Source organism: Spermophilus citellus (assembly GCF_964194105.1).
Source record: "Spermophilus citellus genome assembly, chromosome: 2".
In the NCBI taxonomy this organism is placed as follows: domain Eukaryota; kingdom Metazoa; phylum Chordata; class Mammalia; order Rodentia; family Sciuridae; genus Spermophilus; species Spermophilus citellus.
The window spans coordinates 174,382,149-174,409,396 of NC_138183.1; the positions used below are offsets into that span (position 1 = coordinate 174,382,149).

The 27,248-nt window shown below is 40.1% G+C and overlaps 2 protein-coding genes across 2 annotated transcripts in view; both read right to left on the minus strand.

Moving 5' to 3' along the window:
- The window catches only part of LOC308631085 (piwi-like protein 4), a 107,635-nt gene that overhangs the window by 60,107 nt on the left and 20,280 nt on the right, over window positions 1-27,248 (minus strand). The window lies entirely within an intron of this gene.
- FUT4 (fucosyltransferase 4) lies at window positions 12,100-16,068 on the minus strand. Its single transcript, XM_081262022.1, has one exon. The coding sequence runs from the start codon at window positions 15,918-15,920 to the stop codon at window positions 14,706-14,708; it is 1,215 nt and encodes a 404-aa protein (XP_081118148.1). The 5' UTR covers window positions 15,921-16,068; the 3' UTR covers window positions 12,100-14,705.

Genomic DNA, 27,248 nt, shown 5'->3' on the forward strand with positions numbered 1-27,248 from the left:
GGTAGAAAAAACGCTAGGTCAAGCAAAAGAGAAGGTCTCTCAAGCTAGTCAGACAGAGGAGAATTTAAAGAAAGCAAGCTTAGAGGACAAGCAGCCATCAGGTGGAGAATTACAACAGGAGGTTGCTACCAACTCCGTTCTATCACCAGAGGGCGTAACTCAGCCAACAGCTCCATCTACCGCTGAGCGGCCCTCAACTACCGTAGTTGATGGACGGAATTCTGAGGCAGGACCCCAAAGATTAGCATGCCCTGTACTTGAGCAGGCAGGAGGGCAACGAATTCACCGTGCTTTAGATTTCAAAACAATAAAGCAATTAAAGGAGGCTGTAACGACCTATGGGCCGCAAGCTCCCTTCACAATAAGCATGGTTGAATCTGTTACCAACTTGGACATGACACCAGCAGATTGGGCTAACATGTGTCGATCTGTGCTAAACGGAGGACAATATTTGTTATGGAAGGTTGCCAATGAGGAATTTTGCATGGAGACAGCTAGGCGAAATGCAGAAGCTGGGTACCCTCAAAGAAATATGGACATGCTATTGGGAAAGGGACCATATGAAGGTCAAAGACAGCAAATTGAATATGACCCTGGCGTATACGCACAAATTGCTGTAGATGCAGTTAGGGCATGGAAAACTTTACAGGGGCATGGAGACTTACAAGGTCAATTATCTAAGGTAATACAAGGAACTAATGAACCTTATGCTGAATTTGTAGATAGACTTATTCAGTCAGCCTCTAGGATATTTGGAAATACAGAACAGGTAATGCCATTTATAAAACAACTGGCTTATGACCAAGCAAATCGTTGCTGCAGAGAGGTCATTAGACCATGGAGACATGAGGATTTAAACACATATATTAAATTATGTAGAGACATTAATGAACAGGGGCAAGTCTTAGCAGCAGTACAACAGGCTTTAGATGCCAGGCCAAGAACATGCTATAATTGTAATCAAACAGGACATTTTAAAAGGAGTTGCCCCATAAGAGGAGGGTTTAACAAAGCTGGATATCAAAGGAATAGAATACCAGGTATTTGCCCACGATGCCGTAGAGGGAGACATTGGGCTAATGAATGCCGTTCTCAAACCACCATAGAGGGTATTCCGTTATCAAAAAACGGACAAGGACCAAGTGTTTACCCACGATATCGTGGAGAAAGGTATCAAGCTCCATTGCCAAAAAACGGACTAGAGGGCCCAATGCCCCGGGGCCCCAAACCACAAATATATGGGGCAATGGAGGAACCCAACAGCCCCATCAAGGTAGTGCCCAGGACGCATTATCCATTAAATCCCTCATCAGACAAACTAGAGGGAGCGCAGGGCTGGACATCTGCGCCTCTGCCAGAGCAGTACTAACCCCAGAGATGGGAATTCAAATCATTCCCACAGGAGTAAAAGGACCTCTTCCCAAAGGAACAGTAGGCTTATTATTGGGACGCAGTTCTTCTACACTAAAAGGACTTATGATAAGTCCTGGGGTAATTGATCCCGATTATGAAGGTGAAATAAAAATTATAGCTAGTTCTCCAAGAGGTATATCAGTAATTTCACCAGGAGATAGAATAGCACAGTTATTAATAATACCCAGCCTGCATGATAAATTTTCCAGTTGTAATGTAGAAAGAGGTTCCAAGGGATTAGGCTCCACAGGTGTAGATTGGGCTATGCTGTCTTTGAATTTAGATTCTCGCCCAATGCTAAAATTAAATATTCAAGGACATGACTTTAATGGGCTGCTGGACACAGGAGCTGACCTTAGTGTCATCTCTCGTCAAGAATGGCCAAAATATTGGCCATTACAACAAGCCACTCAAACGCTTCGAGGCCTAGGAGTGGCAACAAATCCCCATAGAAGTGCTATGGTATTAGATTGGAGGGATCCTGAAGGATGTGAAGGAACTATACAGCCCTATGTATTGGATCATCTTCCTGTAAATTTATGGGGACGAGATGTCCTAGATCAATTAGGATTGACATTAACAAATAACATCAATCCTAACGTGCCCACTACTAGGGCTAAACAAGGCTTTAGGAAAGAAAAAAGATTAAGAGAACAAGAACAAGGTATGACAGCACCTATTCAAATAGATCAAGAAATAAATAGACATGAATTGGGTTTTCAGAAAGGGCCACTGAGACAATCAAAATTACTTGGAAATCAGAAAGACCAGTGTGGGTTCCTCAGTGGCCCTTGACTAAAGAAAAGATACAAGTAGCCCATGACTTGGTCAGACAACAGTTAGCGGAAGGACATATACAACCTTCCGTATCCCCCTATAATACTCCCATTTTTGTCATTAAAAAGAAATCTGGTAAATGGAGATTATTACAAGATTTAAGAGCCATTAATAATGAGATGGTTATTATGGGACCTGCTCAATCAGGGATTCCTCAATTGTCTGCTTTACCAAAAACCTGGCATGTTTTAGTTATAGATATTAAAGATTGTTTCTTTTCAATTCCAATTCATCCCGAGGATAGTCCACATTTTGCATTTACTATCCCTGCACTGAATCATGAAGGTCCTGATCAGAGATATGAATGGAAAGTACTCCCTCAAGGGATGGCTAACAGCCCAACTATGTGTCAAATTTATGTTAATAAAGCAATCCAGCCACTTAGAAACCAAAATCCTGAACTACAAATATTTCACTATATGGATGATGTGTTACTGGCACATAAAGATAAAAACACATTACTAGAATGTTATGCCACACTTACAAATTTATTGAAAAATTATAATCTAGAGATAGCAATAGATAAAGTACAATTAAATCTTCCAATTAATTATTTAGGAGTTCTATTATCCTCAACCATGGTCCGTCCACCAAAAATTCAAATACGAGTAGATCAACTCAAATCACTTAATGACTTTCAAAAGTTATTGGGAGACATAAATTGGATAAGGCCTTATCTAGGCATACCAACAGGAGAGTTAGGACCTTTATTTGATATTCTAAAAGGTCCATCAGATCCAAATTCACCCCGCATGTTAACGCCTGAAGCAAGAAAAGTATTAAAAATCATTGAAACATATATGGAAAATATGCATTTGGATAGAATTGATATAAGTTTGCCTTTATTATTTATTGTACTACCAACAAAAAATATTCCTACAGGAGTATTTTGGCAAGAAGGTCCATTATTGTGGATACATTTATCTTATTCCCCTAACACTATTCTTACTAGATATCCTGAGGCTGTAGGACAATTAATACTCAAAGGAATAAAAGCAGCTAAGGGAGTGTTTGGGATTTCTCCCAATAAAATTATTACTCCATATACTATGGATCAAATTGATGAGTTAGCTAATGAGTTAAATACTTGGGCAATAATCCTGTGTAAAACTAGTGTTTCATTTGATAATCACTTACCATCTAATCCTTTGTTGTCTTTTTGGTCTAAGCATCCTGTAGTTTTTCCAAAAATGACAAGAAAAACCCCTATCATAAATGCTCCAAATATATTCACTGATGGGTCAAACAATGGTACAGCAGCAGTAGTTACTCCTGATCAAACTTTTACATTTTTAGTACCCAAACAATCAGCTCAAAAGGTAGAGCTTAATGCAGTATTACAAGCTTTTATGATGTTTAAAGATTCTGTATTTAATTTATTTTCTGATAGTCAGTATGTAGTTAATGCTATTAATTCCCTTGAAGATGCTGGTAGGATTTCCCCTTCCTCTACTGTTTTCTCTTTGTTTTCCGATATACAAAGTCTTATCTGGGACCGAAAAGATCCATTCTTCATAGGTCATATCAGGGCACATACAGGATTGCCTGGAGCCCTTAGTATGGGCAATGAACTAGCAGATAAATCTACACATGACATACATATTTTCTCCACAATAGAAGAAGCTATAAATTTTCATAAAAGGTTCCATGTCAATGCTAATACTTTACAAAAGCGTTTTAAAATAACTAAAGAACAGGCCAGACATATAATAAAACAATGTCAAAATTGTGTGACATTTTTACCACAAGTTAATCTTGGAGTCAATCCTAGAGGACTAATACCTAACCATATTTGGCAGATGGACGTCACACACTTGCCAGAATTTGGAAAATTAAAATATTTACATGTTACAGTTGATACCTCTTCCGGATTTTTGATGGGCTCCCTTCATGCCGGAGAAAAAACTAAAGATGTTATAGCTCATTGCTTACAAAATTTTGCCACTGTGGGCGTTCCAAAACAGTTAAAAACGGACAACGGTCCTGGTTATACTTCCTCCTCTTTTAAACAATTTTGCTCATCATTTGGTATTACTCACATAACAGGAATTCCATACAATCCACAAGGACAAGGCATAGTTGAAAGAGCTCATCAAACTATTAAAATGTACTTATTAAAACAAAAGGAGGGAATTGGAAAGGGGTATATATCCCCCAAAGATAAACTTAAAATAACCCTTTTTACTCTAAACTTTTTAAATTTAGATTCATCGGGACTTAGTGCTGCGGAAAGACATTTGTACCCCAAAAATGTACATAAGCCTAAGGTACTTTGGAAAGATATTCTAACAGGACAATGGAAAGGCCCGGATCCAGTGATAGTCTGGAATCGGGGCGCTGTCTGTGTTTTCCCACAGGATGAACAGCAACCGATTTGGATTCCAGAGAGATTAACTAAAACAATTTCTACAGAAAAAGAAGATGATTTGACTCAAATCCATAACAGCTGACATCCAGAGCTCCAGCTTGGCTATTCTTACATCTGCGACAGTGATTAACCAAGGTTTTTTTTTTTCAGTATCTATTTTATTATTGCATTTTTCCACATCATAAAGTTCTATTTTATTTTTGAGCTCATACAAACCTAGGTTAATGTTTTTCTGATCAGTTTTATTTTTTGACTGTGTTTTATTTTTTATTTATTTATTTATTTATTTATTTATTTATTTATTTTTTTTTTTTTTTGACTGTGGAGTTTTTAAACATTGCAATGGAGATTTCACCTAAGTATAGTTACAAGGCCTTTATTTACTATTGTCTTATGTGTTGTATGTTGTGTGCACACTTCTGTTTTGTGTTGTATGTCTGTATGTGTGTATGTCCATATTTCTTATATGAGGAGCGCTCATGAAAAAATGGATCCGAATTTTTTCTTTATTCACGTGATTTATATGGTTTAATTTAAATTAGGTGAACAGCTGTTTATGATTGTTGTTAAAGATGGTTAACAGATCTGTTTGTTTACTAATTTAAATTTGGTAAACGGCTGTTAAGGATTGTTTTTAAAGGAGTTTAACAGATCTGTTTGTTTACTTTCACCTTTTCTTTTTATTATATTTAATAATTCTGTTCAGGATAATGTCTCTTTACCATCATTGCCAGAATTTCCATCTCCATCCCAATTCCAGTGAAGACTGAGATAAAACCAAACTACAGCTTCTATGATAGCTATCACAGTAAACTGTATAAACTGATGCATCAATGAATATAACTCAACAAGTAATGCTATCAAGGACTTGATTTACTTTGGGAGGATATGGACATATTGATAGACTCCTCCAATTTGAACTGCTTGCAGAACTTGCCTGGACTATATATCAGTTGCATACATTGTGAAATATCATCTGGTGCAGCGAATTGTGGTACTGCTGGCATATTTTTGCTGATGGTGTCACCAGTGATGCAATTTCCTTGCCAGCTCACCCCATGTTTATTGTGGTAATACTGGCATATCTTTGCTGATGGTGTCACCAGTGACGCAATTTTTCCAAAGGAGCCGTCAATTGGCTTGGTGTCGTGGCATTTCTGTATCCTCCTCCCTTCTACTAGTGATGGTCTAAATTTGGGGGCCAACAGAGGTGAGGCAAAGAACCTCACCCCCCCACTGGCACCAAGGCTAAATTTGGGGGCCAACAGAGGTGAGGCAAGAACCTCACCCCCCCACTGGTGCATAGGCCTATCCACAAGCATGGCTGAATGCTGGACCGGTAGTCAGCGACGGGTTGCTCTGATTACAGTGGATTCAACCTAAGACAGGAAGCTGACGCCTAAAGGTCAGTTCTCCCATGACGGGTAAGAACCATATGTTAAATTGGACAACCTACCAGGCACGGTCCCTAGCCACATTGCTTGTTGCTTAATTAAACAGAAGGGGGCAGATGCTAGGAGCCACAAGCATATATACGATGTATGGCACCTTTGGTTGTAAAGTGACGCCAGCTAGCCACTGAGATGATTATGTTAAAATTTACATTCATATGCAAACTGGACTCCCGCTGTTCACCTTGGCCTGCTACCGGACTCAAGTTACGGGACTTTACGGGACTGCTGGAGAGTTCCCATTGGTTGGGGAAGGATAGTAGGAGGGAATTCCGGAGGAGGTCGGAGGAGACGGGGGGGGGGGGTTCCGGGACGCGCGGTTCCGGTCGGACACCCTCGTGGGAGGACCGGTTTTTGACTTGCTGGCGCTGAGAGTGTTAGCGGCTTTTTCAAAATAAAGTTTTGTTCCTGCTTGATTGGCTCGTGATTCTGTGCCCAGCCAAGACTGCGGCACTTGTCTCCAAATAAAAAATAAAAAGGGCTAGGGATGTGGCTCAGTGGTTAAGCACCCCTGGGCTCAATCCCTGTACCAAAGGGGGAGGGGGCAGGGAGAGAAAGAAAGAGAAAGAGAAACCTGTTTGGGATAGACCAATAAATATGCCCTCAAGGGAGAATGTGGGTTATCTCCAGAGGGAGAGACAGAAACTCACTGGTGTGGGGTGTTAATATTTATAGAGGGATGACCACTAGGGTCTGAACTAGAGGTGGAGGCAGGATGGAGCTCCCCAATTTTGTTCCAGTTTTCCTGGTACTTGAACATTACCCTCATGTTAAATGGGTTTGGGTCAAGGGTGCAGGCCAAGGGCACGTTACTCAGGAGTTGCAAATCCTCCTAGGTGCTTTCTGTATTTCAGAGGTACATGGGTGCTTCCTGAATTTCAATGGCTTACGGGCACTTCCTTTGAAACCTAGTATCTTTTCCTTTATTCCAAAATTCCTATCTTAAAAGTTGTTGGCATGTTGACCATTTCAGCCTCCTGGTTAAGATTATCCTAGTATATCCAGTACATCCAGTAAGAGGATAAAACTGGCAGGGCTTTAAGCAACAAAGAAAAAAAAATGTGGGTATTAGCAACTAAAGGCAACAATAAAATAATAATTTCCTCTTATTTCCTTAAGACATTAAAAAGATAAGAGAAGCTAGATGGGCATGGTGGCATAGCTTGCAATTCTAGAGACTCCAGAGGCTGATGCAGGATTGCAGCTTTAAGACCAGCCTCAGCAATTTAGCAAGGCCCTAAGCAACTTAGTGAGACCTCGGTTCATAATTAAAAAAAAAAAAAAATTAAAGGGCTGAGCATGTGGCTCAGTGGTAAAGTGCCTCTGGGTTCAATCCTCAGTACTAAAGGGGGGAAAAAAAAGCTGAGCAAATAAGTTTCACTAATTTCTCATATAACTCTTCAACATTAAACTGAGAATTTAAAGAAAAATTAGTTAACATAATGCTTAAAAATCCTTGACAGGTGGTTTCTTTTCCTATGTTCCCATTAAAAGGGGCATGGGTAGGGGAGGAAGGAAGGGGGAAGAAAGGAAGGGAGGGGGAAGAATGAAGGGAGAGAGGAAGGATAGACAAGAGGCAACAAAAAGAAAGAAAAATAAGGGAAGGAGGATAGGAAGAATCTTCTTATAACCGAATCTCAGAAGTTTCTTCATTTTTCCAATACTCTAGTCATTAGAAGTGAGTCACTAAATCCAGACCAAACTCCAAGGAGGACAATTACATGAAGGCATGGACACCAGGAGGCAGGGACCAATGAGAGTCATCCTAGAGGGCACTGATCACAATGCTTTTAACAAAAGAGTAATAAATAGAAAAACATATGGATAGGATTGGGGCTGTAGTTCAGTGGCAGAGTGCTTGCCTAGCATGTGTGAGACACAAGGTTGGATCCTTAGCACCACATAAAAACAAATAAAATAAAGGCATGCTGTCTATCTACGACTACAAAAAAATGATTTTTAAAAATATGGATATAAAGCATCCTACCTATAGCAGGAGCTCCATTACATAAAAATGTTAATGAACTATCACTTCTGGAAAAAAAATCTTTGTATAAAACCATAGATTTCTACCTCCCAGCAAAGGTTTGAGAAACCATAACATTATTGAAGGCATTACTTTTAAAACACCAAGATAATTGTTTGTGGGGATGTTTCAGCTAATGTAATAGAGCCTTCTAAAATGTTTACCTAACCTTGGAAGAACCAGAAAAAAATCACAGGGCAAGGACAGGTGTTCCTAGTTGCTGGGAGAACAAAATCCCTACAGAGATTAGTCATTATGAAGGTGATGGTAATAATGACATTTGTTAAATGCTGAATAGTCCATTTCTCTCTGCTTTTAAAAACAATTCAGAAAATACTTACCACTCAAGACCTAATATGATATTATTTTTTTCAGGATATTAGGTAAGAATTAGTAATTTTTAAAATATTTCTTTTAGTTGTTGATGAACCTTTATATAATTTATTTATCTATATATGGTGTTAAGTATCAAACCCAGTGCCTCACATGTTCTAGGCAAATGCTCTACCACTGAGCTACAACTCCAGCAGAGATTCAGTAATTTTTAAAAACATTAAATCAAACATCTCAAAATGAATCAGTCAAAAAAATCCAATTCTTTAAATCTTACCTGAAATAGTTTTGTAATAACATTCTACAAGAAATTAATAAGCATATTAATGAACTGAATCTTTTGCATATTTTTCTTAGTCTCTTTAAAAGAATAAATTGGTGATTATGACTATATAAAAATAGATTTATTTAAAAGCAGATATTGAGTATAGATGAAGTACACTAACTAGGAATGATAAAAGGCACTTAATGTACTTTTTTCCAAGATGAAAAAAGCATTCATAAGAGTTTTTAACATCTGCTGTAATGAATCAAGAAATAGTTTTATATTTCTTTTTTCGGGGGGAGTGGATTCCAAGGATTGAACTCAGGGGCGCTCAACCATTGAGCCACATTTCCAGCCCTATTCATAAATTTTATTTAGAGACAGGGTCACACTGAGCTGCTTAGTGCCTTGCTGTTCCTGAGGTTGGCTTTGAACTCCGGATCCTCCTGCCTCTATCTCCTGAGCTGCTGGGATTACAGGCACTATCTAGCCACTGTGCCTGGCTAGATAGTTTTATATTTCTGTTGAAATGTTAGTTTATTCTCTAAGTTCCTGACTCTCCCTGTCAGTGAACTCTCATACTCTTAGACTTCGCTCCAATCTGTTGACAGACGCTGTGTCTTAAGCTGGAACAAAGGTTTCTTCTCAGCAAAGTGACATTGAATGGTGCATTTAAAATTGTTCTCTCTGGGATGGGGGTGTAGCTCAGTGATAGAGTGTTTCCTAATATAAAGGAGGCTCTTGGGTTCCATTCCCAGCACTGAAATAAAAACCCTTTAACTCTTCCCTTGATGTCTTTGCATATGCCCCTCCTTTATCCTACCTCTTTGGTAGTCCTTTAACCCTTCCTACTCTTTGCTCTACTTTTCTCATGTATCTTTCCTTCTTCCCTTCTTTTATCTAATCTTTTTTCTCTTCAAATACTTTGTATTCCTTGACCTCATCGTCTTTCCTTTTTCGTCTTTCCTAATCCCCATCCATATGCACCACCTGCTCCATTTTATAATGCACTTTTCTTTTTTACTCAATTCATAATCACATCTTGTTTTCTTTCCAGTATTGTTCCTATCCTCAGCTGGCCATGGTAATTTTTCAAAGTCTGTACTTAAATGAGCATGTCAGCAAGTGTGTGCAAAAGTGTTGGGGGAGAGCAGATAGAGAATTTTCAGTGTTTATTCCAACTTCATGTTTTCCCCTTTGAACAGTTCCAGTATCTGCTATAAAGAAGGCAGCTTGCCCTATCAGCTCTTTGCCCACCATCATATTCCCAGGCTTTATTTCAGCTCTTCTCAAGATGACATTACTTAATGTGATGGTTAGGAGATAAAGGCAGTGCATAAAGGGCATCAGAGCACTTAATAAAATAAACTGTACTGACAGAGAGGGATGTACTTCTTATGCCCTTGGAGATGAGTCACCAAGTTATTAAAGTGGAAAAAAAAAGCAGGCAAGAAGAAACAAAAGGACTGGGTAAATTGGACCTAGTGCAACTCAGGAGAGGCAAAGTCATTGCAATTCAGTTACTAATCTAGAAAAAATATAATTCACAAAAACTGCCCCAAACAAGAAGTATCCCATGGGTCACAGGTGAACACGTAGGTGCATGGAGGTACACATCAAAAACAACGAGCCATTTTCCATTTTATTACTTTAATCATTTTGTCAAAATAATCTGAATATTAAGACTTGATTTGTTAAAAGAATGTGTAGCATAAAAGTCCCTGAGACACATCCAAGAGTGACTTGAAATGTATGCAATAGTTATCTACCAAACTAATTATCATGGATTTGATCCCCTCCTTGATATCTGAGGGGTGTGTGTGTGTGTGTGTGTGTGTGTGTGTGTAAGCTAAAGCAGACTCTCCCTTTCTGGTGCCTGTGCCTGGTTTTCTGCCAGTTTATTGCTCCTATATATGAACTCATTTCTAAACTGTAAGGAAGGGACACTGTGAGGTGAAGTAGCTAAGCCCTAGGGTGCCAATTAGTAGAATGATAGCAAATGAAACTGGAAGGTCTCAAGAGTTTATTTTGTGCAACCCCCTCATTTTGAAGTTCAAGTGACAGAGGCTTAAAGGTGTTGTGATTTGCACAGGCATGGCTGCTTCTGTCACTACTATCTAACCTTAGACAAGTCCTTCAATGGGTGTGGACTTTGACTCCTCCCTCTGTAAAAGGGATTGGTGGCAATCACAGCTAGCATTTTCTAGGTTCTTCCTATGTGCCAGGCACTAGATTCAATACTTTAAGCGTGTTATCTAATAATCTCAACAAGACTATAAATTATATATGATTACTTTTATTAGAGCTTAAGCTACCAAAACACAAAAAGCTTAAATAATTTTTCCAAGATCAACTAGGAAATATTGCAAAAACTGGTCTAGGAATCCAGGAATATCTGCCACCAGAATTCCTAAATTACAATTCCTTAAATCCCTTCTAAGAAACCCCATCAGGTTAGATTTTAAAACTATATACTTAATTTCCCAAATTCCTTATATCTCTAGAAGTCTAGAGCAGAATTGGCAAACAATAGCTGGTGGGCCAAATCCAGCCACCCCATTTGTTTATACATTATCTGTGGCTGTTTTTGTGTTCCCACAGCAGAGCTGAGTAGTGGCAACAAACTACATAACCAGCCTGTGAAGCGTGAAATATTTGCTGTCTGGCATGTACAGAAAAGGTTTACTGATGCCAGGTCTACAGCCTTGAAAATTTTGAATATCCTGTAATGGTATAGTACTTTAAAATGTTCAAAGCACTTTGGTACATATCATCATGTTTGACCCTGGTTTTGTAGGGGCATTCATGCATTATTAAGAAGGAAGCTAAAACTCTCCTAAGTTCTTTATTTAGGTTCAGACTCCAAATTGCAAGCTCTTTTCATGAAGACACCCTGTCTTCCCTACTGTCTTCCCCTTGCTGTTAGGGGAAGGTTTGGAAGATGAAAAAGATCTGTGAATATTGCAAGCAAATCAGACTGTTTTATGATGTTATTATCTTTCAAGGTTCACTCATGTAGAGACACCCAGTGATAAAAAAATTAAAAAATTAAAAATTCATAATAAATTTAAAAGAAAAGTGTATGCCTTTTAAAGGAGGGCATGACAATCAGAGAAGTAATTTTTGAAAAAAAAAAAATATATATATATATATTGCATTCATATGTATTCTTCCTCATGCTAAATATTCAGTAAATATCTGGTTAGTGGCTCAAGCGCACTCACCTGGTATGCATGCGGCCCGGGTTCAATCCTCAGCACCACATACAAACAAAGATGTTGTGTCTGCCAATAACTAAAAAATAAATATTAAAAAAATTCTCTCTCTCTCTTCTCTCTCTCTCTTTAAAAAAAAACCAACTTAATACCAAAAGGGTATCAATAAAATAATTTCTACTAATTTAATTATATAACTTAACCAAAACACAAATTTCTTTTCAAAGAAAGCATAGGTGCTTAGTGCTAGTTTGCAAATTCGGGCTTAATGGTAGTGATGATTCCTGAAATATGGCTTAGCTGTAGGGGCTGATTTGAAATATACAATATGAAGCATCTTCTTTTTATTTCATATTTATTCTGCAATACACCTTGAGATACAGTTTCAAACATAAAATGTATATGAGGGTATCCTAAAATCACTAAGTGTTGGCATCTTCATTTATTTTCTGAAATGCTCATAATGAGCTGTGAAATACTTTTCCCCTTCATTTTACAGATGAGGAAGCTGACACTCAATATTATTACTAATTTGCCCAATGTCACATAGATAGAATTCAAATCTAAACCAAACTACCTTCAAAAAATCACTTGCCAATATCTTATTACTTACTTCAAGAGTAAAACGTTTATCTTTACTGGGTGACTCTCACTTTGTAATTGAAATTCTGCCCAAACTATAATACTTTAATGAGGAATGTTGTCCACAGCTTTTATTTTTCCTTTCTTTTTCTTTTTTTTAATTAGTTACACATGACAGTACAATGATCTTGACATTTTAATTTTCCTTTCAAAGAATAGAAAGAATTGAAGCACCTAGTTTTAAGTTTTAAGAGCTTTTCAAGTATGTATGCAACAAATGCACATAGAGGTAAAACTTGCTTTTTGACTAACCTAATTGTACAAATCAAATACAAAATTACTATTTACAGCAGAACTCTGTATAAAACTAATTTATTTTGGAACTTACCCACAACAATTAATCATTGGGTATCCTTATTATAATAACTCAAAGAGAAAAGCGCCATTATGGTGGGCTTTAAATCAAATGGCATTCTAATCATTGATTTATGGTCTATATCTCTAAGAATTTCACTTTAGTCAAATAGGTTTTGCCAGCTTTTTCATCAAAGTCATTATTCACTTTTTGGCACTAGTAGATTGTAAGAGCCCTTGCCTTATATGTTTTTGTATCTTCCCTAGGGGCCCAAGCCCAATGTTGGGCACAGAGTAGGCACATCGTGATATCTGTTGAATATGATGTTCATTCAACTTCCTGTAAAGTCAATGCATATTATTTTCAAAATTTGACCCACAGCATATTCTCAAAGACTCTAGAAATGTGAGAAATTGCTGTAGTACTCTGCAGACTAAGAAGGAAACCTGCTGGCATTAGCAGCACTGCAGATTCAGCCTTTAACAAAAGGCAGAGTCCATTAGTAGAAGGCACTAGTTTAGTTCCTATTCCCTTGTATTAAAACATTTTACTAAAATCTGTCAGGTAGAAACAAAAATTACCTCTAACACGCACCATTTTTTTTTCCTTTTTCATGATTCCACAATACAGTACAATCTCTTTCACTGTTCTGTACAGGTAATGCCAGCACCTCTGAAGCACTGGGTTGCAGTTTAAATTTGGGGGTCCAGTAAAGACATGGAATGTCCATAATTTTGTGGAAAGTGACATTGTGGCTTCTCTGTCTTCTGTCTGTAAATGCAGGCTGTTTTGCCAGGAAGAGAGAGAAAAGAAGGTTGCTTTTGCTTTATTTTCACATCTGAAATTGTAATTTTTTAAATCCAGTTTATAGAAAAACTAAAGACAGAAGAAATAAATTAGAAGATGACTGTTCACATTGTAAAGGGATTCTCCATAAGGTTCCATTAACTACTGAACTCTCTTAGGGCACTGAATTTGAGATTTGATATAGATGCAGCTTTTCTGGAATACATTTCTTGTGTAAAGTAAGGTATAACCATATATTCTTCCTAACTGTCCTCCAAGCACAATCCAGAATCTGTTTGCATTTATAGGGCAGGGGAATAAACAGTGCTTATTAAGGAAGTCAAAGTCAATGGCTATCTGAACTACCCTCCTTTTCCCAGAGGGTTTTTTTTTTTTTTTTAATCTGGGGATTGAGTCCAGGGGCACTCTACCACTGAGCTACACCCCAATTCTTTTTATTATTTTATTTTCAGAAGGTGCCCCTAAATTGCTGGAGCTGGTCTGGAACTTGCCATCCTACTGCCTCAGCCTCCTAAGAGGCTTTGGATTATAGGCAATTGTCACCATACCAGCCAGAAGCAAGGTTTTGACTAATACAACCAAAAAAAGACCCATTTGTGGGCATAGTCCTTCCACTATCTCACACCAATGCTAAAAACAGTGCTTTGCTTCACTTTTGTCCAGGCAAATGTGAGTGGGGCACCTTATGTATGAGATTTTGAGGCTGCACAGGCCACAGATAAGGCCTAACTAAGGCAGATGAGGAAATTCAAAGAAATCTCCTAAAGGCATCTTGTAGCTAAGCTATTTCTTCACATCTGTAAGGAGCATGGAAAGAACCCTTTCTTCACGAGAAACACTGATAACCCATGAACAGCAGAGAACTAGTTGTGCAAAAAATGTAAGAACCAGGGATCTTCCCCACTCCATCCTTGTGCTAAATAATATTAATTGGTAAATCACCTTTTCCTTATAGAGCAAAAATAGGTGTTTGGAGAACTTAGTCCCATGATTTGGCAGTCAGGAAAATGTGCAGAAAAGGATCAAAAAGGTCACATTCAGGGGCAGACAGCCTCACTGCTCAAACCAGCTGGCCAGGTTGCGTATGCTCTTGGGCTGGTCCCCAGCAGTCTGCACAGCTTGGCAGGCTCGGCACCAAGGCTCGTCCCAGAAGGAGGTGATGTGTACTGCGTACCTCCGGCGCCAGTGGAAGTAGCGGCGGTAAACTGCCAGGTTTCGGTCCAGAAAGAGCAGGTAGGTGGCTAGTGAGGAGGCACTAGGGAAGTCGTCTACGTGGATGAAGGCGCCTCGCGGCACGAAGCGCTCATAGTTGGCACGATCTGGGCCTAGCACCACTGGCACGGCCCCAGCCAGCAACGCGTTGCGCCAGAGTTTCTCGGTGATATAATCCAGGTGCTGCGAGTTCTCAAAAGCCAGGTAAAACTTGTAACGGGCTACAGTGTGCAGAAGCCCGCTGTCAGGCACGGGCCGCCCTGGCCCTCGCTGGCCAAACACATCCACCCGCACATGCTGGCTCAGCTGGTGGTAGTAGCGGACCCTGGCCTGTCGCTCGTCCCAGTTGCTCACCACCCAGGCCACCAGCCCCCGTTTTTGGGCCAGCGGCGGTATCTGACCTATCGGCTGGTCCCTAGGGTGGCTCCTGGGATACAGGTAGCCATAAGGCACGAAGATGTCTGAGTCAGCCCGGTAAGAGAGCGTCCAGTTGAAGAGGTTGCTTTCCAGGCTCCGAAGCCCCGGAGAGTGGGAGGGCGACTCGAAGTTCATCCACACCCAGCGCTGGCCCGGGGGCCTGGGGCTGGAGATCGCCAGGGCTTCGGCGGCAGCCGCCGCTTCTTCTTCCAGGTCATCTAATACTCGCAGCTCCAGCTCCTCTGCTGTGCGCACCTGGATGCCCCAGGGCGGGGGCCAGTCGGGGGGTCCTCTCACGAGGTCACGGTGGTGGAAAAGTATGGCATGAGCCTCTCCATAGGTCGAACGGTCGGTAAGAAGGCGGCAGCCGCTGATGTTGAAGCGCAGCCGGCAGTCAGGTGCCGGCCTTGATGCGGGGCCGCGATCCCCGAAGGGCTCCCACCAAAGGAGCACGCCCACTGGCCGCGACTGAGCCGGGGACGCCCAAGGTAGCGGCGGCAGCTGTCCCCAGCAGGCGTAGGCTACCAGAGCGGTGCACATCAGCCCGGCGGCCGCCACCGCCAAAACGCTCGGTGGTAGCCCCAGGCCTCTACGCCGCCCGCGCCGCCCGCCGACCGCGGGGCCCCACGGCATACCCATGGAGCGCACAGGCTGAGCCGGCACCGCTGGCCGCGCGTCCGCAGGCGAAAAGGGGCGGCATCGACTCTCATCCTGCCGCTGCGGCTCCAGCCGTCTCTGCCGGTCGCCGCCAGCCAGGGAGCAGGAGGGGGCGGTCCCGGAATCCAAAGGCCTTCGGGCCAGGCTCGCCTCCTCCCGAGGGCCGGGCGCGCGACGGGTCGCCAGAGCAGGTAAGCGGGCCGGGCAACCCAGCTGGGCGTCGCTCTGTCCCTCCCCTCCACAGTGCCCCCAGCTCAAGCAGGCCTGGCCTGGGGTTTCCTGCTTCGCCTCCGCCCACACTCCACCCCTTCCAGTGCTCCCGGGCTCCTAGACAGAGTCCCACAGAAGTCTCATCCGGATCTGTTTTCCAGGGGTCGCAGCTTCTCTGTGCGAACCCTCGGTCCGGGTCTTGCGCCTCGACCCTTCTTTCAGCTGTCACCGGACCCTCACTCACCGTGGCCTGAAACCTAATCTTCTGGAGTTAGGGCTGAGTTCATCCCTGGGTGCGTGCGGGGGTCTTGAGATCCTCCTGAAGCCGCTGCGGTACGAGAGCAGGCTGAGGCACGAACTGGAGGCGTTCCGGGAACTGGGCCTCCGCTGGGCTGACGATCAGAATCCGCTTCCTCCAGCAGGGCTCTGCTACCCGCCAGCGACGCCCTCCGGAGAGAGGGAGGGAGCGAGGGAATCAGAGAGGCAAGCCTAGAGACCGCTGGAACATGCGGGCAGAGGTGGTGGTGGTGGTGACCTCGTGGCCTGCAGAAACGGGCCAGCTGTGGAGTCAGCCCCTGAGACTGGGCGAACTGAGATTGGTCGTTTTGTGAAATTAAGTTTTCAATGCGAGTGGTCCTAAGAACATACCCTTTGCCTATAGCCCCAACAAGAGGAAAGAGAAGAACAAAATGTTATTTGAGCAATGAAAACTTGTTCTTTCCTTACTTCCCCACAGAATATTTCTGACTGCTGGCTGACAGCATTTCTTGTACGTAGGCACAGGACTCTAAACCAAAGATAAGATAAGGCCCTTAAGGCCCTTGTCTTTAAGGAATTTACGGCCTATTCAGTTGGATGAGTGAATGGACATCACTATTAATATTGCTCAGCACTACGATACAACTTAATTTCTGCACTAATGAAAGTTATGCAAAATACTGAGGACTATATAAGATAAATATTATTGCACCCAAGTTTAGGCTAAACTTTACCTGAGTAAAGGCTATGTAATAGCACTGTCCTCTCCAGATTTATCCAGGTTTATCAATAAGGCAACAATGTATAGAACTGCAAGGTTTTTTTTTTTTTTTTTTTTTTTTTTTGCCTAGGACTTAACTAAGTTTCTGGGTTAGGGCCTTCATTTATATTACTCATCTTTTATTCCATGGAATTCTAAATAGGCCTGAGGAGGAGGTGCTGACCCAAAGAAAGGAGGCAGCTTTGAGAAAGCTTTTAGTAGATCACAGCTATGTAGAGTCTGATATAAATTACAGGATATTAGAACAGCTGGGAATGGTGCCATCACGCCCAGTGGTTTGTTTTTGCTTTTTGGTTTGGTATTAGGGATTTAACCCAGAGGTGGTTTACCACTGAGCTACATTCATGGTCCTTTTTATTTTTTACATTGAGATAGGATCTTACAAAATTACTGAGGCTGGCCTGGATTTGGGATCCTCCTGTCTCAGCCTCCCCGGTTGATGGGATTATAGGATGGTGCCACCCCATCCAGCCTGCCAACTACTTTTGATGTTATTATTATCAAAAATAAACATGGATTTTTCATTTAAATTTATATTTTTAATTTCTAACTATTACATAAGAATTGTACATATTTACCATGTGATGTTTTGATACATGTTCACTTTTTGTTATTAAAAATCTGGTAGGGGCAGGGAGGTGGGGTTGGGGTTATGGCTCAGCGGTAGAGCACTCGCCTCACACATGCAAAGCCCTGGGTTCGATCCTCAGCACCATATAAAAATAAATAAAAAAAAAATAAAGTCATAAAAAAATATGGCCAGGCGTGGTGGCAAATGCCTATAATCCCACAGGTTTAGAAGGCTGAGGAAGGAGGAGGTCAAAACCAGCCTCAGCAAAAGCTGGGCACTAAGCAACTCAGTGAGACCCTGTCTCAGAATGAAATACAAAATAGGACTGGAGATGTGGCTCAGTGGTTGAGTGCTCCTGAGTTCAATCCCTGGTACTACCCACTGCCCCCAAAATCTGAAAGTTAAAGCTTCTATGGAAAGTGGTTTTGTTAGGGGACAGACAGATGAGGATGGTGGAAACATGAGGTTAAGAGAATAATTCTATAAAATGAGTCCGCTCTGCTGACCCCCACATGCTTTCTTTTCCAAGAAGCAATTTACCTGCTGCCCTGCCTAAGTGGACAGGATATGTCACATTCCTCAGCAAACTGTTAACTACAGGAGAAATGTAGGCCCAAAATAATGTTGGTAGTAACCCTGAAGGGAAACACTTTTGTGACCAGATCCTGAAAATCCAGGAAATAAGGATGATTCCGATTTACCATTAAATCTGTAAGAATGTGTGGTTAAAAATCCAATTAGATGATCAACACAGGCCAACCTAGAGTTGCCATGGCAGTGGGTACTTAAAAGTCTGATGTTATCTTGCTGTCAGTCAAAAGTCAAGAAGTGAGCCCTGGCAGGACTTTCTGCAAACTTGTCTGGGATCCCCAATAAAATGGGAGTGTAGGAAAGACCCATTTTCTCTCTCCTCTTTGGGAGGACCCACTCTGTCCTCTGAGAGGGTCCCCTTTTCCTTTTCCTATCCCTTCAATATACTCATTCCTGTTATTCTGAGCTACATGGCCAAAATCTTTCTGACTTGATCGCAAGATTTGGGGTTTGCAGGGTGTGGTCTTCTAATTACCTCAGTTTCCGCAAAGGCCCCAGCTAGGTAACAATTTGAGGTGGCTCTGCCTGCCAACCCTCAGTAGCAGTTAAAAGTTAGATGGAAGGTATCAATCTATTATCATTTTCTCCTATGCACTAAAACCTTTTAAATGTTTCTGGGTTTTTTAAATTTGAAAAATAGAAATTAGGAAAAGAAATTCAATATTTTAAAATCTAAAACTAGAAACTGACTTTCTTTCTGTGTGATGCTAGGGATCAAACTCAGGGTATCAAGCTCTACCACTAAGCTACACGCCTAACCCCAACCCTGTTATTTTATGTAAAAGAAAAACTATGTCAGGCATGGTGGCACATGCCTGTAATCCTATCTACCGTGGAGACTGAAGCAGAAGGATAGCAAGTTCAAGACCAGCTTGGGTACTGTAGTGAGATCCCGTCTCCAAAAGGGAAAAAAAAAAAAAAAAAAAAAAAAAAGGAAAGCTATAAAGTCACAAATAACTTGTTCCAACCAGAAAAAAAGGAAAGAATGTATTAGCTTTTCTTTTTTATGCAGTTCAAAAATCAGTACATTTATGCATATTTTTCTTCTACTTCAGTTAAATAAATCATCAGAGGTATAGCACAAAATTGTACCCAGCACATGGTAAATAGGCACTTGGTCAATATTGACCTGATTGCTTTCTTACTTGCTTTCCTCTCTTGTTTTTAATTTTCCCTTACATCTTCCAAATTTTCCAATAAAACCAATGTTTTACCTGGAGAATGGCCTAGGTTTCATGAACATCAATTTTCATTGTGTCCACTTACTTCATTATGGTTCAAAACCACAAACTTCCCCTACTTAAGACTTTTCTTGGTATCTACTTCCATATATAAGAAATTATTACTATTTTCAAAATTAAGAGATTGGACTAAATGAACTCTGAATCACCTTAGGAACTTAAAGATTCCTTAATTCTTCCTAATTTAGCAACAATAAATTATTGATTTGTGTTTTTAAAAGCTTCTCAGTTTCTACAGAACACTACACAGGAAGAACTGGCTTTCTTTCAATTGCAAGCATGAAGACAACAGCAAGACCAGGTAGGTATAAGGAAGGGATTTGGGATCCTGAGGGTTGCCAAAATGGCATAGAAAAAAGCTCTGTAACTCAAGGCTCAGTTTGTCAAAGTGAATGCATAATTAGTTAATAATGTCCCAGGGGTGACCTATTCAGATCCAAAATTTTTTATAAGACAGAATTCCCTAGTTCATTTTAATGTTACTCACCGGAGATTTGATATTTCCTATGGAAACCCTCAAATATATTCTGATTACCTCATTCTCCAGCTATAACCAAACTGTCATTTTAAGTTCTGTGAGACCTGAGCTATTCTCAAAGGGGTTATCTTGGTTTGGATCTGAGATTTCTATGACTGAACATGGGCCTGCTAAATATACTACTATAGTTCAGATCTGGAATGTCTCCCAAAGATTCATATGTTGGAGCTTTGGTCCCTAGTGCATCAATATTCAGAGGTAGGGCATCAGGGAAGTGACTGGATTATGAGGACTTTGACTTCTTCAGTGGATGAACCCACTGATGGACTGATAATTTCCTGACATTTAGTGGGAAGGGGTGGAAATCTTAGAAGGTGGGGCCTGGTTTGAACAAGTAGGTCACCAGGGTGTGCCATGAAAGGGTATTTCTTGACTGAATGCTTCTCGGTCTCTGCTTCCTACTGTCATAAACTGAGCAAAGCTGCTACACGCCCTCCTGCCATAATGTTGTGGCTCACCTCAGACTCAAGGCCGTGGAGCCAGCCGACCATGAACTAAAACCTCAGAAACCTCAAGCCAAAAATAAATTTTTCCCCCTCCAAGTTGTTTTTCTCAGGTGTTTTGTCCCGGTGACAAAAGGCTAACAAATACATATACTTTCAATTTTTTTTTTCTCCAGAAGAAAAAAAAAGGCAGTTCAAAAGTTTTCCCAGTATTATTTACTTCCTGGAAAATGGTAAAAGGCTAGTGAGCAGGTGTGGTTGAAAGGCAAATAGGCCGGGATTGTTTCCTTTGTTAGGCAAAACTTTTTTTTTTTTTTAACTGTAATTGGCCAAATGATAAGGAAAGGGCATTTGGTTAAAAATTGTTAGGAGTTGTGTGAGATTAACAACCACCCTTAATTTATTGCCTGCCCATTACCCTGCTAAAAAACCCTTGGTAGAAGGGCTGAGAGTGTGGCTCAGCAGGAAAGTGCTTTTAACATGTGCATGAGGTCCTGGGTTCGATCCTCAGTATCACATATAAATAAATAAAATAAAGGCATTGTGTCCAATAACACCTAAAAAATAAATATTAAAAAAATAAAAAACCTTGATAAAAAAAATTCATCACCTCTTCTCCTTTTTAATTCAAGTGAAATAATTTATTAGTCCTAACAGAAATTATTATAGATAGTCAATTTGGAAACTTATTAAATTTATTTTAGAGTTTTACAATTTATGTACTCAAATTCTTCTGGGACATTTACTTGACTGAACAAGTAATGCAAGATTTTGGAATGTTCAGGAAAATGAACATAGTGATTAAAGTTAGAAATATTTGCATGATATTTAAAATATTTCAGTGGTTTACCTCTATATTATTCTCACTAAACTATACTTTCCTAAAACACAGATTCTTTGCAGTCATATGTTAAAGTGATGGAATGCAACACTTACCCAAAAGAAAACTATTTTGATGTTGAGATAAACATGTTAATATTACACAGTGTAGTGCCTGACATACTAATGAGTATTTATTAAATAAATTAATAGATTTCTAAATGAACATCATTATTAATTTTATATTTCATGAAACAATAGTGAAGCAATTCAATTTTTACACTCAAGAAGATAATGCAAAAGACTCTCAATTATAAAATAATGACCATGATAAGTAGTATATCACCAAAGTGTGGAGTAAAAGTTATAAATATCACAAAACCTTGTCCATATCAAATTTCAGTTCTCTAGCACCATCCTCTCTCTCTTCCCCAAGTCTGCTTGAATACTTTATCAAATGAGTTACCACAAATCCTCTACAGTTTCAGGAACTCAAACTTATCTGGTCTGAAATTACTGTGGTACCTGCCCTTTTGCAAGGCTATACCCTCACTCAAGACCCTAACTTAGAGGGGCAACCCAATTCTCTGCAGATCAAGGCAAGATCTTGACTCCCCTCACCACCCCTCTGTCTGACCCCATTCCTCATACAGACCCTGGGCACACTTCAGTAGAGAAGATATGTTGTCCTGTTACATCATTGCCTTGATCAGTAAATTCCTGTCAAGTAGCAGAACAGTGGGTTTGAGGGGCATGATCACACTCATTGCTGTGATCCTTTCTCTAAAAGGAGCCTGGGGCACTTGTTGGAGATTAAAGTGAACAAAATCAGGGACATAAAAATGATTTTCCACCCTTCCAAAAAGACCTTTGGACTGTATTTAATCTTTATTGTTTAGTGCAATTCAGTAAACTTTTGGTCTTGGTGTATGTATGATAGAGAGGGGCAGACAGGCAGACAGACAGGCTGTCTAACTGTACTGCAGGAAGTAGTTCTGTCCTGCAGCACCTGTGGGCACTGCATATAAAGAAAGCCTCTTTCTCAGGTGAGTTTGCTGGTCAGATCTAATTTCCTGGATCATCTAAGGCAGTATGGAAATAGCAAAAATTCTTCAATGAAAGACAGATTCCATGGTTCCACACCTTTGCAGAGCCCACCATTCTTTATTTTATCTTTTAAAGGAACACATATAGCATGACTTCTTTGCCATTACCAGGCTTGTAGAGTTATTTCTAAAGTGTTTCCAAGCAATCCGACACTGGGAATTGTTCAGTATTGATATTTGCAGAGCTACATTAGGGCCAGATTTTGTTTGGGCTTATAAACTTGCAAAAGCTACAACTTTTGTCTGAACAGAAAAAGACCTCTGCCCTTGAGGGACATGCTGCTCTCCTGCTTACCCTACCCATTTGAATTACAGCTTCAGAAAAACCCCCAACATAAAGAGTCTAGAGGAGAAGCTGTGAGTGTGTTCACCCTCCAGGAACCCTATTCACATGCCTTTTGAAGCAACATTTCCTTGATTACCTTGCCACTTTGAATTTGGATCAAGTGTCACTGTCAAAGCAGAAAGTTCTTTTAGGCACCTACCTTTGCAACTTAATAATTTCTGTTTGCCTTCTGATAAGCAAGATTTGTCAGATTGTCAAGAAAATCTTTCAAGTTAAAGGACAGCAAGTTTCAGTTGCAGGAGGGGGACCGACTTGAGTTCTCCACCCAATAGTTTCCACTTTCCCAATAGTTTCCATTTTCCCCACTTTAGTCATATTCATAAAATGTGCAATTATAAATTAGAAGGAAGCGCTTTAGCCCACACATGTGTGCTCCAAGCAACAACTATAACTCAGGCAGATAAAACTAAAGGCAGCTGTATTACTGAGGATTCTTCTAGTTGTAAATATTATGAATGGAGAAAAATACCAGTCAACAATCCTAGTTCAGGCACATAGAGATTTTTTTTTTTTTTTTTTTTTTTTTTGGCGGTGCTAGAGATGCCAGGGCTTTGTGCATGCTTGAACCCAGGGCCTTGTGCATGCCATGCAACTACTCTACCAACTGAGCTATATCCCCAGTCCCCCATGCACATAGAGATTTAGTCAGCATCTTTTGTCCCCAATTTTAATTTATTGTGCTAAGAACACAACCTGTGATCTTCCCTTGTAACCCATTTTTAAGTGTCTAATATAGCATTGCTCCTTATAAGCCCAAAGCTCAACAGATCTCTAGAACTTACTCATCTTGCATAACTGAAATTTTATACTGTTAACAACTTTTCCTTTCTGTTGCAACCCCTTACCCCAGCCACTGGCAACCACCATTGCACTGTCTGCTTCTATGTGTTTGACTACTTTAAATTCCTAGCATAAATGGAATCATGCAATGTTTGTCTTTCTGTGACTGGGCTTATTTCACATAGCCTAATGTACTCCAGGTTCCTCCATGTTAACCTCTAGTTCCCTGTCCTATGTGAGGTATATATGAGTGTCTATATATAGACAGGGCATAAATCTGGCTGGATTTAAGGAAATAGAGTTCTTAAAATGGATGATGTTGATTCTGAATCTGATTGCCCTATTTTCATCCAAAGACTTCTGGTTTATTATTTCCAGAGTATAAACTTCCAGAGGAAAATCTAAAATGTTTACTTTTCATTGTATGTGTTGGAAGAGGTAGAAAAATCCATTAAAATGAAAAGTTTAGAAGACTTGAATGTAAAATGAATGTGCATCAATAGAGACAATGTTAAATAAGTTGTGGTATAGCCATATCATGACATACTATATAATCCATAAAATAATGATTTAGATAAATATATGTTATATAGAAAATGGTCATAATAAATGGCTGAATGAAATAACATGTGCTATAAAATAAAATATTGCATATGTGTAATGTGTAATGTTTTTATTAAAACAAAACCCCCAAATCTCCTCATTGTATAATTTCCATCTTTATAAATATTTCAGTTGTAAGACAAAGGATGTGTTAATAAGATAAACCAGGAAATCGAGCTCTTTAAAAATAAAACTAAGTTGTCTTTTTTTTTTTTTTTTTTTTTTTAGGAAAAAAAACTTGTCTCATCTAATGACAAGAAAATGGTTTTCCCAATCATTCTGAATCTTTCTTTTTCTTTAGTCTGTGTGGATCACAGATATTTTTTTTTTTAAAGAGAGAGTGAATCTCCAATATTTATTTTTCAGTTTTTCCACGGACACAACATCTTTGTTTGTATGTAGTGTTGAGGATTGAACCTGGGCCGCATGCATGCCAGGCGAGCACGCTACCACCTGAGCCACATTCCCAGCCCCGATCACAGATGTTCTTGCCACAACTATTTGCCAAATTAGGAAGTGTAGTGTAAGCCCCTATGACACCAGTCCACCCAGTACCTGCACTGATGCTGATAGGAACAAGGGAACTGAAGGACCCTGGGGCCAGCAGGTATAAACAATGAAGAGTGAAAGTGAGCATCCTGCAAACATCTTTGGAAAAAAAAATTTTTTTTGTTTTATTTTGAGCCTCAGAAGGAATGTTTCTAGTGTTCTTCATCAAGTATAAAAATAGTTGTTGGTTTAAGATTACTGTGTATTTTTATCATTTTAATAAAGTGTCTTGTAATTCTGGTTTTAAAAAGAGTTTCTATTTTTAAATGTTTACTAAAGAAGCAAAATAAGGGCTGGGGATGTGGCTCAAGCGGTAGCGCGCTCGCCTGGCATGCGTGCGGCCCGGGTTCGATCCTCAGCACCACATACCAACAAAGATGTTGTGTCCGCCGAGAACTAAAAAATAAATATTAAAAATTCTCTCTCTCTCTCCTCTCTCACTCTCTCTTTAAAAAAAAAAGCAAAATAAAACAGTCAAAATCATATAGGGTTTTTGTGTGTGTGTGTGTGGGGGGGGTGGTACTGGGGATTGAACCTAGGGCCTTTTGCATGTAAGGCAAGCACTTTACCAAATAAGCTATATCCCTGGCCCAAGTAATTTTTTAAATCATCCCCTATGAAAGGATACTCCCAGAGTCCATGCAAAGTCCAAAGACCTGGCCACACACTGGAATCTCACGCAAGAGTTTTATTGTTGGTAACATGAGATATACCGACAAGGCTGTACTTCTGAGGAGAGAAGCAGCCTGTCAGCACTCATAGAGCAGCTTTATAGGCCCCAAGAGGAATCTCATAAACTGCTTAGGAGTTTAAGCTGGGGTGGGGTTGACAGCAGGCACCTGTTCTTAGGGGAAGTTAAGCAGTTTTGCCTCAGAATTGAAACTTTGGAAACTCTGATGCCAATATTGATTTGATGCCAATACCCTACATTAGCATTTAGGTGGTTTCAGTTAATTAACTCACTCTTATTTTAATAGTGATCCACTTTATGCTTTGAATATAGATAGCCCTTGCTGCTCTACCACTGCAATTTATTTTTGAAAAGGACCTTTCTTTCTCTTCTCTTTCCCTGCTCCTCCTAATCTCTCCTTCTCCCTAATCTCAGGGGAAACAGGATTACCTTTCTTCCCCGTTTTAGGCAGATTTATCTGCCTTGGAATACACAGCCACTAGAGAAATGAAGTAATACAGACTTTGGGGATGGCACCTGAAGATCTCAGAAATGACTGTCTCCCAAATTAACAAGTGAATTACAATTCCATCAGAGAACACATGAAATGTTGAATCACTTCTTTAAAAGCCCTCCCCCCGCAGCCCCTGTTCTTGCTGATGCACAGAATTACAGTCTCTGAGACAGGAGTCCCCTGTGTTTCTCCTTTGCTAGCAAGCAATAAATTTCTTTTTCCCTTTTCTTAAAACCTATCCTGGTTATTGGATTGGCATCGGGGACTAGGACCGAGGTTTCAGTAACATTATAAGTAATGTTGGTATCGAAAACCCTGTACACGAATCCACTTGGGAAAATGTGCAATGGAGCACTGAAGAACAGTATGTAACTGCAGAAGGAATCAGGCCCCAGAGTGGAGTAATTTTTATATTAAGTCTGGAAAAGTTTGACTCTTGACTCAAGAGATTATTGACTGTAGCACAATATAAACATTTTAAGTAGGGACAAAACATACCCAGTCAACAAAGCTTTCCAAAGTTCTCATCTAGTGAGACCTCCTTCAGAAACCCTAGCAAGGAAAAGGTGCCCAGAGATGAGCCCTTGTTAGCATTAAAGGCAGCTCAGAAAGGCACTGACCCAAAGTAGTCAGCAGAGGCAGCAAGGCTGAAAACAAACAGGGAGCTTGTTTATTGGTAGGAGTAGAGTGGAAGTGAGAAAGGAAATCCCTGAGCATGTTTATAAAGTCACACTGGGTACTCAAATAGGAACAGAACATAATTTTTAATGGATGAACCAAAGTAAATACTTTCTATCCATTGCACTTTTTGTGTAGCAACTAACATGTGGACAGAGGTTGATGGTGACAATTTTTGGAAGCTTGAAGTTTAGATTTGTAGGAATAGTAAGTACTTCACCCTAATTCTAGTAGTTTTTATATTTCTCTATAGATTTAAATGTAATCCCTCTGTTTTAGCTATTGGCCTACAATACCGTTTTTGAAGTAGCCAAGGATGAGAGTTCCATAAACATGGTGGTGGCTGGAATTGGCCTATACAGGTAGGATCTCATCTAATGTGCATGAACTAAGTGGAAATTTTTATATTAAGTCTGGAAAAGTTTGACTCTTAACTCAAGCGATTATTGACTGTAGCACAGTATAAACATTTTAAGTAGGGACAAGACATACCCAGTCAACAAATCTTTGTTGACTAAACTTGATTTATTACATTAAAAAGAGTAATGAATTAGCGAACTGGAGGAAGTTTTAAGATGAATTTATACTAGAGAGGGAGAGTGAAATCAGAAT

Bases quoted from the DNA above. Each gene is read 5' to 3' on its own strand.
- FUT4 (XM_081262022.1), bottom strand. From the start codon at position 15,920: ATGGGTATGCCGTGGGGCCCCGCGGTCGGCGGGCGGCGCGGGCGGCGT.